The sequence below is a fragment of the Borostomias antarcticus genome (genome assembly GCF_949987555.1).
Source record: "Borostomias antarcticus genome assembly, chromosome: 17".
In the NCBI taxonomy this organism is placed as follows: Eukaryota; Metazoa; Chordata; class Actinopteri; order Stomiiformes; family Stomiidae; genus Borostomias; species Borostomias antarcticus.
The window spans coordinates 17,515,436-17,528,528 of record NC_140250.1 but is presented as its reverse complement, the minus strand read 5'-3'; the positions used below and the strand labels follow the sequence as shown (position 1 = coordinate 17,528,528).

At 46.6% G+C, this 13,093-nt stretch overlaps 1 protein-coding gene across 1 annotated transcript; it reads right to left on the bottom strand.

Moving 5' to 3' along the window:
• Positions 1-4,899: 4,899 nt before the first annotated feature.
• LOC311320508 (gastricsin-like) lies at positions 4,900-10,759 on the bottom strand (the record flags this gene model as incomplete). The annotated part of the gene is made up of 9 exons (XM_084452270.1): positions 4,900-5,064; positions 5,142-5,240; positions 6,099-6,246; positions 6,517-6,633; positions 8,484-8,683; positions 9,138-9,256; positions 9,729-9,846; positions 10,058-10,199; positions 10,704-10,759. 9 exons carry the CDS (start codon positions 10,757-10,759, stop codon positions 4,900-4,902), a joined length of 1,164 nt encoding a protein of 387 aa, XP_084308396.1.
• Positions 10,760-13,093: the final 2,334 nt, after the last annotated feature.

The following is a 13,093-nucleotide window of genomic DNA, read 5'->3' as shown; positions in this document are numbered from 1 at the left end:
CTATTGTATACTCTTAATGTTAATTAAATCAATGTGAACTGTGTAATACTAATATAGCATGCTTTCTACAGGAGGTCCATGCTAACCACCTTGTACTAGCCAATGTTTTCCTACCTTTGTGCCATAATGTTGTTAGTCCTGCATTGTCTTAGGATAGGGTTACATTTAGCTTTTAAAAAAAAATTCTTTGGGCATTGTGCGCACAAATTATACCCACGCTGGCTTGTGTCCGATCGTAGGCTCCTGTCCCCACTTAGTATGCTGTGCTTGGGCCCTTGTGTGATTAATGTGTGTTGTGATAATCAGAGCCCTTACTTTCTTGGAGTGTGTCACCCGATATCTCTCGGTGAGGCGTGTAGTACTCATTAAGAGCCCTATCCTTTTGCTAAAAACTTCCTTCACCATCTGCACCTGCCCTGCACGCACCCTCACGTACAAGACCAGGCTAAAGACCAGAGGTGACCGAGCCTTTGCGGCAGCTGCCCCTAGGCTCTGGAACAGCTTGCCCCTACACATCAGATCCACCCAGACCCTCAATGTTTTTTAAATTTTTATTGAAGACCCACTTTTTCTCCCAGGCCTTGAATTCTAGTAGAGCATGACTCCCAGGCTAGTGTGTGTATTGTTGTCTTAGTGGGTATTGTTGTGTTTGCATGTATGGTTGTGTCTTTATTGTAATTTATTTTTCACTTACCTGTACAGCACTTTGGTAGATTTTAGTCATTTTAAACGTGCTTTATAAATAAAGTTTAAGTTGAGTTGAGTTCAAGGGCAGAGTCCACCCACAGGCCCTCTTCTGCCCCTGCCACCAGCCCTCTCTGCCCCTGCCCTGCCCTAAAGGCCCTTATAGTAGTGTTTATCGTTTTTCATACATGTTATCTGTTTTTAATATTGTAATAAATTACCTGTATTTTGGATACAGCAGCCTCTGTTCCATTTCATTCTGGGCTTGTCCTAGTGGGGAGCTTAGCATTAACAAACTTCAGGGTCCCTCACCCATTAGTGTTTGGGAGGCATTATCAAATAAGTGTTATTAGATGGTTATTACCAAATTAAGAGTTATTACCTGTGTATGACTAGCTGCACATGTCCCTGCATGCCACACATACAGTACATGAATATGTAAAACTCCACTGATCAATTATATGAGAGGATTACCAGAGAGTAGGGCATCTCTACAGGTCAGCAGCTGACCTGTATGTGAAGACCCCAGGCCAACATTTATGGCCTTGGGAACCACCTCTTAGGCCCTAGAAGAGTCTTAAAAAATGCCAACCCCCTTCCTCACTAACAGCTAAGCAGAGGAGAGAGAGAGAGAGGGTGTTCATATAAATATGTTCTCACATAAAAGAAACAACAGCATACAGGTTAGGGTGCATCAAAATACACATTTCCGGAATATTGATTTGCATGGGTGCTAAAAGTGTTACCATCCATGCAAAAACAATAGATACAAAATATTAAAGCGATACGAGGTGATTTAGAGGTGCAACGGTACGTCTGATTTTATGGCATAAGGGGGTAACAGGAACTGTGTCCCTTCACTCTGCCCTGCTCGCACATGGCCTGCTGGTGTGTGTGTGTGTGTGTGTGTGTGTGTGTGTGTGTGTGTGTGTGTGTGTGTGTGTGTGTGTGTGTGTGTGTGTGTGTGTGAATGTGAGTTATTCACGCACAAGGTTGCAACATTGTTATATTTCAAGCACGGAGACCTGTCTGCTCCTATATTCCCGCACCTCTGTGTGTGTGTGTGTTATTCAACAACAGTGTGTGTGTTGTTGCAATATTGTTACATTTCAAGCCCGGAGACCTGTTTGTTCCAATATTCCCGCACATTTTACCCTCTGTTTTGCGGGAACTATTCTATTTTCACGCACCTGCATAAAAATGGGGGGGGGGGGCTTTGCCTATAAAAAGCTCTGCCTGTGTAGCTCAGTTGCTGAGTCAATTCCCTCAACGCCACCATCACACACCACAGGATCCAGCTCTCACAAGATGGCCTTAGGCCCCTGCCAGAGGAGCTGCACCCTGGTTTTTGGTCTGGGCGCCACTATCACCGATGCAGATGCCATTATCACTGGCGCCAAGCTGCCAAGTGGTCACCAGATCTTGCGGTGCTTGCTGTATAACTGCGACACACAACTGCATGCAAAGCGACCAGGTTTGACTGGAGCCATGTCACGGTTCCAGGCGGTTAAGATTGTTTTGGAGCAGGTGCGTCCATTTTATGGAAAGGCCAACATCCCAATGGGGAGTGATCAGCGAGCATGTGAGAAGATGATAGCCCTCCTCGATGCCAACAACAAGCTGCGGCGCATACCAAAGGAAAGGCGCTCCAGTGAGGCTACTGCTCAACTGGTGGACGCAATGGAGCACAAGCTGGATGCCACGTTCCCGCTGTGGACTCCAAACGCAGAGGAGCTGATCCGTGATGCAGAGGACCTTGCTTTTCTAGCCAGCATGAAGGGCGACAGAGTGGCCACATTTGGAGCATTCGATGTCAAGCTGCAATCCAAGGGTGAGAACACACCCATCCGTGAACGCAAGAAGACAGGCACCACAGCATTCATTCCATCTGACATTCTCAGCCGGCCAAGCCTTGTGTCACTGGCTACACGATTGAAGATGACACCAACGCAGCAGGCTGCTTTCACACGCGGCCTGATCGAGGAGTCAGGTGGAAATTCAGAAATGGTCTCCACATCCTACGCGACAGCAGACCGATCACGCCGTCAAGTGCTGAAGACCATCAGTGAGCAACAGCACGAGCAGTGGACACCCCCTCCCATGTGCACCCTGCACTGGGACAGCAAGTTGACACCAATGCTCAACAATGTGCGTCAGTTGGAGGAGCGTCTGACGGTGGTGGTCGGAGATGCGGAGCGGCTAAAACTACTCGGCGTGCCAGCATACATGAAGGGGACTAACGAGGCATGTGGAACGATCATCGCCCGGCTGACATGCAAGCTGCTGCAGGACTGGTGCTGTACCGATCAGGTTGTCAACATGGCATTTGACACCACGGCCTCAAACACCGGCCATCTCACAGCAGCCTGCATTGCCATCCAGAACTCACTGGGTCGACCACTACTCTGGTCCGGTTGCCGGCACCACATCGGAGAGGTGCTCCTCAGCCACATTTTCACTCACCTCAAGGTGGAGGTGTCACGATCGCCAGAGGTGACATTGTTTACACGTCTGCGGGACAACTGGAACCTGTTGCCACTCAAGGGCGGCACATTGTCCTGCTACATTCCTGGGGATGCTGAACCACCATTTCTTGGCAAGTTGCGTGCTGAACTCAATGTTTGCGCTGCAGGACTGCTCAACTACAAGAGGGGTGACTATCGTGAGTTTGTGCAGCTATGTCTAGTGTATCTGAGTGCAGACATTGCAGATCAAACTCCAGTAACCTTGCAACGACCGGGAGCACTGCACAAGGCACGGTGGATGGCCAAGCTGCTCTACACCCTCAAGCTGGCCTTGATGGAGCAGCACATTGCGTTGCTTCCTCAGGGGACCATCACAACACAACAGCAGGTGTTGAAGATTCGGGCGTTTGCCAAGTTCATTACGCACATCTACGCAACATGGTGGATGGCCTGTGACACGGCCGTAGATGCTGGATGGAATGACCTCACACTCTACTGCCACCTGTGTGAATACAAGGCTGTTGACGAGGGCATCGCTGCATCAGCAATTAAGGCTCTGGAGAGGCACCTATGGTACCTGACATGCGAGATGCTGCCCCTGGCACTCTTCAGCACCAAGGTGCCAGTTGGTGAGCGGCGCGCACTTGCAGATGCCATCTTGGAGCACAAGCCGGCTGATCTACCCATGCGAGCCCCACAGCTCCGCTTTGGCACTGGCTTTGGCAAGCCGAAGTTTCCAACCCTCTCGCCGACCACCAGCTTGGCTGACCTCGCCAACCCAGACTGCTGGTTCGGCATGCACCTGCTGCACATTGATCCAACTTTTCTTTCACTGGATGTAGAGGATTGGACTTCCAGTGCAGCATTTCAAACGGGTGCAGTGAATGTACGTGCCATCAATGTGGTGAATGACTGTGCCGAGCGTGGCGTCAAACTGACGTCAGACTTCGTGGCAGCAGCCAGGAGCGAGGAGCACCTGCAAAATGTGCTGCAGGCAGTTGAGCATGACCGCACACAAAATCCAAATCTTCGCCGCAGCAAGCGCAAGCTGGACCAGGAGTAGGACACTATATTGAGACATGTTCGAGGACAGTAACTTGATTTACTTGAATACTGTACTTAAGTACAGACACTGAGGAGTTGTACTTTACTTGAGTATTAGATTTTATGTTGTTCTATTCAAAATAAATGTTCTAAAAATCTATTTCTTGTCGTTTTTGAGATTGCATCGATGTTATTCAGGAAAACACCCAAAAACGCCCATTTTGGTATTTTTCACATGCTGCGTTGGACCTCTAAATCTCAAGTAATTTTCCCAAAACTTTGCACAAATCATTTGTATGTGTGTCATAACAAAATGCCACCCCAGGCAGAATGATATGTTGAGATTTAATTTTAACATTGCAATTTGATGCACCCTAATACAGGTATATGTTGAGATTAAAATTATTTGTAATATTCATAAACAGCCAGTTTCAAATAATGTTGTTTGCTTTCATCACAGAATCAACTGAGTGGTCTGTTGGTGACAGATGACAAGTCGATCTACATAATCTGAATCCTCACAGCCTCAACCACAGCTCACAGCCTCAACCACAGCTCACGGACAAGACAAGCTACCCGGTTAGAGGGTTACTATCAGATGTTTCTGAGTGGACCGTGGTTGAACTTGTCGGGTGTGGCCCTAATGCTGGTGCGGTCGTGTCGTCGGGTTGGGTTTGCGGTTGCGGTCAGGTTGGGCGTGCCAGGCTTAGACGGCGGTGGCGAAGCCCACGCGGTTGTTGGTGCGGTCGTAGACGGAGTAGAACTCCCTCAGGAACACGTCTCCCAGAATCCAGAGGGGCCGTCCGTCCCTCGAAGGCATGTAGGTGGGGATGATGGCCACGCTGCACTGCTGGTACTGACCCAGATGGTACTGGATGGAGAGACAGAGGGGGTTACAGGGACGACACACACACACACACACACACACACACACACACACACACTAACCCGATTAATGTAGGCAGAGGGAGACAGAGGGAAGGAAACTCCATTGATGACGAAGCTGAGGGTTGGAAGTTGGCTGATCTGGTCGCAGTTCACCAGGTACTGGAGCAACGCACACAAACACAAACACACACACATACGCACGCGCGCGCACACACACACACACACACACACACACACACACACACGCGCACACAAACACACAAGAGAGACGGAGGAGAGAGTTATGGAGATTATAGGCTTCTCCCTGTATGGCCTGCACTGGCTATTAACTGATAAACCTTCCTTTTAACTGATAGCACACCAGTTTACTGTATATTCTCTCTCTCACTCTCCCTCTCTCTCTCTCCCTCTCATCTCTCTCCCTCCCCACCTCTCTCTCTGTATCTCTCTGTCTCTCTCTCTCTGTATCTCTCTCTCTCTCTCTCTCTCTCTCTCTCCCTCCCTCTCTCTCTCTCGCTCTCTCTCTCTCTCTCCCTCTCTCTCTCCCTCCCCACCTCTCTCTGTATCTCTGTCTCTCTCTCTCTGTATCTCTCTCTCTCTCTCCCTCTCTCCCTCCCTCTCTCTCTCTCTCTCCCTCTCTCTCTCTCTCCCTCTCTCTCTCTCTCTCTCTCTCTCTCTATTAAATTAAATATGCTTTATTGGCAGGTGAACAATATTTCCCAAGCGTCAGGGATACAATTCAGTAATGATGACATGAGAAAACAAATTAAGTATACAATTAATTAAGCAAACTAAGAGATAGATAGGTCATAAACTAGGTCAATAACGAGAAAATTAATAGAATAAAAAGATAAAAAGAATGTATCAGATGTCATATGTAAAATAAATAAATAAATACATAAATGAACAAACAAAAACCGATCCACATGACGTAGAGGACTGAATGAGAAGTGAGCTGAGGGAGCAGCTTCCTGTGTTGTTGAGTTTCCCCCTCTGCTGTGTATCGTGTTGCCTCACATCTCCGTACTGGTTCCTCTGCGCCCCGATATACTTCATGAGGTACCCCAGCCCCTGTCCGGGGGCCGTGAGCTGTGAGGTGCCCGTGTCCACGATGGCCTGGCACCCCTGACGGCACCAGCCCGTCTCCTGGCCATTGATCTGGACCCTGGAGGACCACACACAGGGGGACATGCATTTCATTGAAGTGAATACACAGTCGGTCTATACACAGAAAACAAGACTACAGAACCACTTAATGAGCAATTCATTGTTGACAAATGACTCGTATCATATTCAAACGGTTGTTTTATGCCCCTGCTGTAATTCCACGGCTGAAATGTCAAGTTTCCCCCTAGGAGATCAATAAAATCGTATCTATATTATCTTATCTGATAAACAGAGGTTCTCGAGAGCTCTAGAAGTTGTCGGTTCTGACCCATTGATTTCGATCTGCCAGTAGGTCTGGGAGGTGACGGGAGTCCAGTGGAGCTGTCCGGTGTATTTGCTGCTGTCCACTCCTCCGAATGTCAGCTCACTGCCCTGCTGCTCTCCTCTGCAACATGCAGCACAACACAGATGAGATGGACTGGGCAGCCCAACACAGTAGAGAGATGGACTGGGCAGCCCAACACAGATGAGATGGACCGGGCAGCCCAACACAGTAGAGAGATGGACGGGCAGCCCAACACGGTAGAGAGATAGACCGGGCAGCCCAACACAGTAGAGAGATGGACGGGCAGCCCAACACAGTAGAGAGATAGACCGGGCAGCCCAACACAGTAGAGAGATGGACGGGCAGCCCAACACGGTAGAGAGATGGACGGGCAGCCCAACACAGTAGAGAGATGGACTGGGCAGCACAACACAGTAGAGAGATGGACGGGCAGCCCAACACAGTAGAGAGATTGACTGGGCAGCCCAACACAGACGAGACTTCACCTTATCAATCTGGGCATCGCTGCTCTGAATACATGGCCGATGATATCAGTCTGGGAATGGTGGCTCTGTACTCACACTGTTGAAGTGTAACAATACAGTAACAGTGGTTCCCCCCCCCCCCCCCCACCCCCCCATTGCTCTCTGTAAAGCGCATTGTGTCGCCTCTGTGTATGAAATGCGCATACAAATAAAGTTTGATTTGATTTGATGTAGTGATTAGTGTAGCAGCAATAGTGTTCCAGAGCATCATTTATGTTGCAATGTGAGACGTTTTATGCATTTTCTTTGAGCTAAATCTTTTTTTGGTCATCTCCAATAACTCAAAACTCTTAAGAAACAAATACATTTGTGAAAGCACTAGCACATGGCTTGTAGAAATAACGTTGTCTTCTCCCAGTCTCACACCTGCCCTGGTAAACAACCTCCTACATGCTTATGGCACTAAGAGCTCAGATATATTAGAGGATATTGCACCTGTCAAAACCAAGTTCATCTCTGGTAAAGAACGAGCTCAGTGGAGAAATGCTGTTCCAGTCGCAATGCTTCAAAGAGTGTGGGGAAGTTTGCTACTCTTGCACTTTGCCTTTAGCACTAGATTATGCTTGTTTGGAGAGGAGATACACTTTCTTGTGAGTAGTACACTGACTTCTAGAGTTACCCCCATTCTTAAATCACTACACTGGATTCTTCTTCTTAGTGTGGGTTAGATGTTATATCCTCCCCACCTTCAGGCTCGGGGCCAAGGGTCTATCTGTTTACCACCCCAAGCCTGGGTGAGGGGTTACCCGGGCTATATATCCAGGCACACCTCCAGGAGCCCTGTCACCGTTTCGTCATCCACAACCATCAGGCCACGCATTCCGTTGGGTGTCAGGTATATCGGACAGTCTTGGATGGTCTGCGGTTTGTTCCTCGGCGCCACACTCGCACGCCGCACAGGATACCAAGCCCCATCTGTGCATCGATGAGCGGCCGGCTTTCCGCATCATACAGAATAGATTTTTAAGATCCCGCTCCTTGTTTATAAAACTCTTAATGGTATGGAACCAAAATACATCTCTGACATGCTAATATCAAATCAACCCACTAGATCCCTAAGGCTGTCAAAGGGACTTTTTAATTGTCCCTAGAGTTAGAAGTATAGTAAACATGCTAAACATGGTGAGGAATAAAATGTATTTTATTATGGGCCTTTGAATGAGTGACTCATAGTACATTGTATTTCACTTTTATTTATTTTGGAGCTATTTTATCTACCTTATTGTTGTTATTTTATCTGATCTTTTTACTGATTTGATCATTTTTATTATTTTATTTTGAGTATTGTATTGATTTTATCCCTTGTTATTTTACTGTATTGTTTTTTAATTACCTTGGTTTTATTACTGTGAAGCACTTTGAGTTGCATTCACTTGTGCTATATACTGTAAACAAACTTAATTTGATTTGAATGGTGTGTCACACCTGGTCATGTAGAAGGCGAACATGTTGGCCGGCAGCAGGTTCTGGGAGATCATGGTGTCCATGACGGGGGTCTCTCCCCCGGCAGAGATGGAAGGGTAGGACAGGCCCAGGATGCCGTCAAACTTGACCAAAACAAAGTTCTGACCCGGCTCGAAGGTGCTCAGACCCACCTCCTGTTTGTTAATGACAATCCCGCCCACCTGTAGGGTGCAAATCACCCACCAGGTTACAGCCTGATCCACTGAGGGGTGAGCGCTGATTTACTGAGTGGATCGATTCCAGTTTAGAATGATATTCAACTAGGATTGTTCACATAGTACCAATCGTGAGCAGCCTATGCATCCTTTGGCCTAGATATTTTATGTTACAGCTTGGTAAAGCTAAAAAGTACACACAGAAGCTAGATTAGTAAAGACTGGATAGGTTTATTCAAGTCCCTTGCTATCCATTAAGAAAATGTGGATACAGCTTGTAGACCCAGGGACAGCAGATGGAAACTAGCCATTTGGGCTAAATCTGGCTCATATATAGTATTGTACTATGGATGTATGTGCATTGTCCCTTCACAAATAAATAAATACAAATCTGCTGATTCATCTGAGTGGGGTTTATCCAGTGAAGACATGTAGGCGCACATTAGCGGGTGTGACTCACGCTGACGGTGTCGTATCCGAAGACTCCAGAGAGGCTCCCGGCGCCGTAGGGCAGGTAGAACCTCTGTCCTTTTGCAGAAAAGGTGGAGGACTTCTTGGGGTCGAACTTTGTGTGCGTATCTGGAAACGACACAGTGTTATTGTTATGGTCATATCTTGCGCCGGCGTCATGTGACACATGGTCCGAGGGATTGCCAAAACTCACACAGCGACACGCTGTCAACTTAAGTTTTCTAAATACTTGGTTGGTCAAATCAAAACCCCAAGGTCTGCAGCCAATGGCAGCGCAAGGTTGTAATGGTCAGTATTTAGTAGCCTACAGCACATCCGATAATTTTGAAACAACACAGTTTCCATTTGATTAGGGGAGAGGTATAAAATATCAGCATCATTTGAAACAGTACTGGTAGCAGTGGTAATCGTAATAGCGTCAGTCCAAATCAAAGGCTGTATGTTGTTTGTTTTTGTCATTATTCAGGTTGATCGTAATTTGTGACTGTTCATGCAACTCAGATTTTAAATGAAAATAAAATATTTGATCACAAAAAAAAGTAATGTTTGTTTTAAACATAGCCCAGTGGGCAGTACTCACTGCAGGCCTGGTTGTTACAGTAGATAGAGTCCACCCACAGGTTGGCAGAGCCGGTGTCAAACAGCACCTGGAATGACTGGGGTGGCGTTCCCACGGTGATGGCTCCGTAGTAGGTGGTCTGGAGGTCACATGACCCAGGGATAGAGGGGCATAGTTAGCACAGAGGCTGGTCAGTCAGAACGAGGGTGGGTTTTAATGTCTCATGTAAAGCACTTTGAATTGCCTTGTTGCTGAAATGTGCTATACAAATAAACTTGCTTTGCCTTGTGTGTGTGTGCGTGTGTGTATGTGTGTGTATGTGTGTGTGTGTGTGTGTGTGTGTGCCTTACATCGGCGTAGTTGTTGATGTACATGGTTCTGGAGCTGATCATCTCCTCAGGCCGGTACTTGAGACCAGGGTCTTGGTAGGACAGGTGCTCCCCTCTGTCTCTCAGGGCCTCGCGCATAGACTTGAGCTTCACCAGAGGGACCCTGAGACAGGGCCACGCGACACACACCCACACACACACACACACACATGCACACAGACACATATACACAGACACACAGATACACAGAACTTGAGAGAGAGAGAGAGAGAGAAAGACACCGGGAGAGAGAAAGACATAGAGAGACAGAGAGATACAGAGAGACAGAGATAGACAGAGATAGACAGAGATACAGAGAGAGACAGAGATAGACAGAGAGATACAGAGAGAGAGAGATACAGAGAGAGAGAGACACACAGGGAGAGAGAAAGACAGAAAGAGACAGAGGGATACAGAGAGAGAGAGACAGAGATACAGAGAGAGAGAGAGAGAGAGAGAGAGAAAGACAGGGAGAGAAAGACAGAAAGAGACAGAGAGATACAGAGAGAGAGAGAGAGAGAGAGAGAGAGAGACAGAGAGATATAGAGAAAGAGACAGATACAGAGAGAGAGAGGGAGAGAGAGAGAGAGAGAGCAGAGAAGATATCATGCAGGAGGACCTTCCTTACCTAACGAATCCCTCAGTAAGCACCGCACACGCCAAAATAACTATGAGACACTTCATGCTGCCCGGTGAACACAGACCCCTGTAGGCTGGCTATAGCCCTGCTAGGGCCTCGCTGGCCTTATATACCGTCGGCCTTCACACTCCCCCAGTATGGCAAGATATCCTATTGTTTCCATTATCATAACAGGCCTGTCATATCTGAAGAGGTCACCCCCAGGTGTATTTGTCCTTGGTTCCACACTCTCCATCCACCATGCAGAGCAGGGCACACCCCCCCACACACCCACCTCCAACCTTCAGGTGAAGGAGAGAGGTTACCTCCCACAAAAGTCAAGTGTGCTTTTGAATGGAACTTTCCATAGACCGAAGGAACTGCTCTGTCTAATATCAACACTGCTATCAGAGGCTACCACTAATAGCTACCTCAATGTGCTCTTTTAAGTGTATTTACAGTAGATTGGGAATCTACTTAATTGGTTTTTATTTGATGTTGTTTGCAATGATTTTCTGTTGATGTTTTTGGTGAATTATGAGGATCCAATTGTTGCCATGAAAATGGTTGGATTTAGCCTTCAAATGAGGATTATTTGCTTATTTATATCTTCTGATCTTGCTATGATGTAGTCTCTGACAGATGCATGGTCTCTCTCTCTCTCAGTATACTATCTATAATAAGGGCTGTGATGTATCTTGTCCTGACTGGAAAACCACCATTTCCCTCTGAGCTTCACCCCAAGTGAAACGAGTGCTGTAGAGATAAGACCCTGCTAAAACTAACCACCGCTGATGAGATCAGCTAAAAATGTCACTGTATGTTTGCGCTCATTAAAACTTCACATACTACGACAACACATCTGGTCTAGCGAGCAGGGCTTTAAACAGGGGACCTGGAAATTGAGTCATCTTCCTTTTGAGTGGATGTGCTTCAATGTTAGTTTCAATCTTCAGTCAGGGGAGCTTGTGAGGAGGGTATCCAGAGGTGGACAGGCTGTAGATCAGAGCAGGCTTCCCCAGTGTTGGGGCACCATGTGGGCATTATGAGTCCGAGAGAATCGCCCCTCTGGAGTGTTACAAACCTGTATGTATGTATGCTGTATAGTACCGTACAGTATTGGTGCGTTCCAGTGGGAACCGGGATTTCCCCTTTTCAAACTCTTGGGAACCTCATCTACCCCGACCTGACCTGACCACAAGTCTGACCCTGGCTGCTCTGTCATCAAGGCAAGGCAAGGCAAGTTTATTTGTATAGCGCATTTCAGCAGCAAGGCAATTCAAAGTGCTTTACATAAGACATTAAAAGCATCAAGACAAAGTGCAAGAAACACATAAAATGTCATATAAAAAAGGACATTTAAAACAGAATGCAGGAAAAAATAAAATACACCAATAAGTGAAAGCTGTAGTAATACTGTTTATGAGTCTTTATCTGTCTCATGTGTCTCATTACATTAGTCGTACACACAGTACTGTCCAACTATGATATGGACCTTTTGCTATGGTGTTTGTATGCTCAAAATACCATGTAGTGTGTTGTTATCAACTGGCATTGATAAGGTTGGTTGGGACATACTGTACAGTGGATGACGCAATACACATGGCCCTTCACTACAGTACTTTCTCCAGCAACTGGAGTCCGTAGGCACCTTACACCAGGATCCTGTTTGTGGACTTCAGCTCTGCTTTCAACACCATCCTCCCGCCCACTCTGGAGGTAGTAGGTAAGCGTGTGTCCGACTCCACCTGCAGGTGGATCACAGACTTCCTGTCTGACAGGAAGCAACATGTGAAACTGGGCAAGCACGTCTCTGACTATATACTATAGGGGAACAACATGCATTCTACAAAGAAGATAATGTATTTTTTTGCCCAGGACGTTTAAACAACCTGCTGGTAGCTGTTTCTATCTTTTGCGTGACAATAGAGAGCAAAGGATTCCCTGAAGCACAGATATATTGCTTTACCTGACTTGTTGAATAACCTTAACTAATCTAGATCACTCTACGTGGACAACTACCAATGCTTACAACCTAATACCAAATTACATGTGAGCCAAAAATAAACTGTTTATTACTACCACAACTGAATATTTAACCTACTTTCATCCACTACTTCCTGCACTCAAAGGAGGGCAGGACATGTATTCCTTGTGGTAATTAAAAGTCTTTATTCGTAATTGTCTTACTTATGCCTACTACCAAGTCTTGGGCACAAGCCACGAACAAGGGCTCTCTAGGCATCCTGGTCCTGGGCCACTTTCTCCAGCTGAAGACTTATTTTTGCCGCTACTTTTTATTAAATCAAATAATTATTCATTCATACACTGCACATACCTTTTATTCCTGTATTTTATGGTTCCTGCATTTTGTTTTAAATCTCTTTTTTTGCATTTCG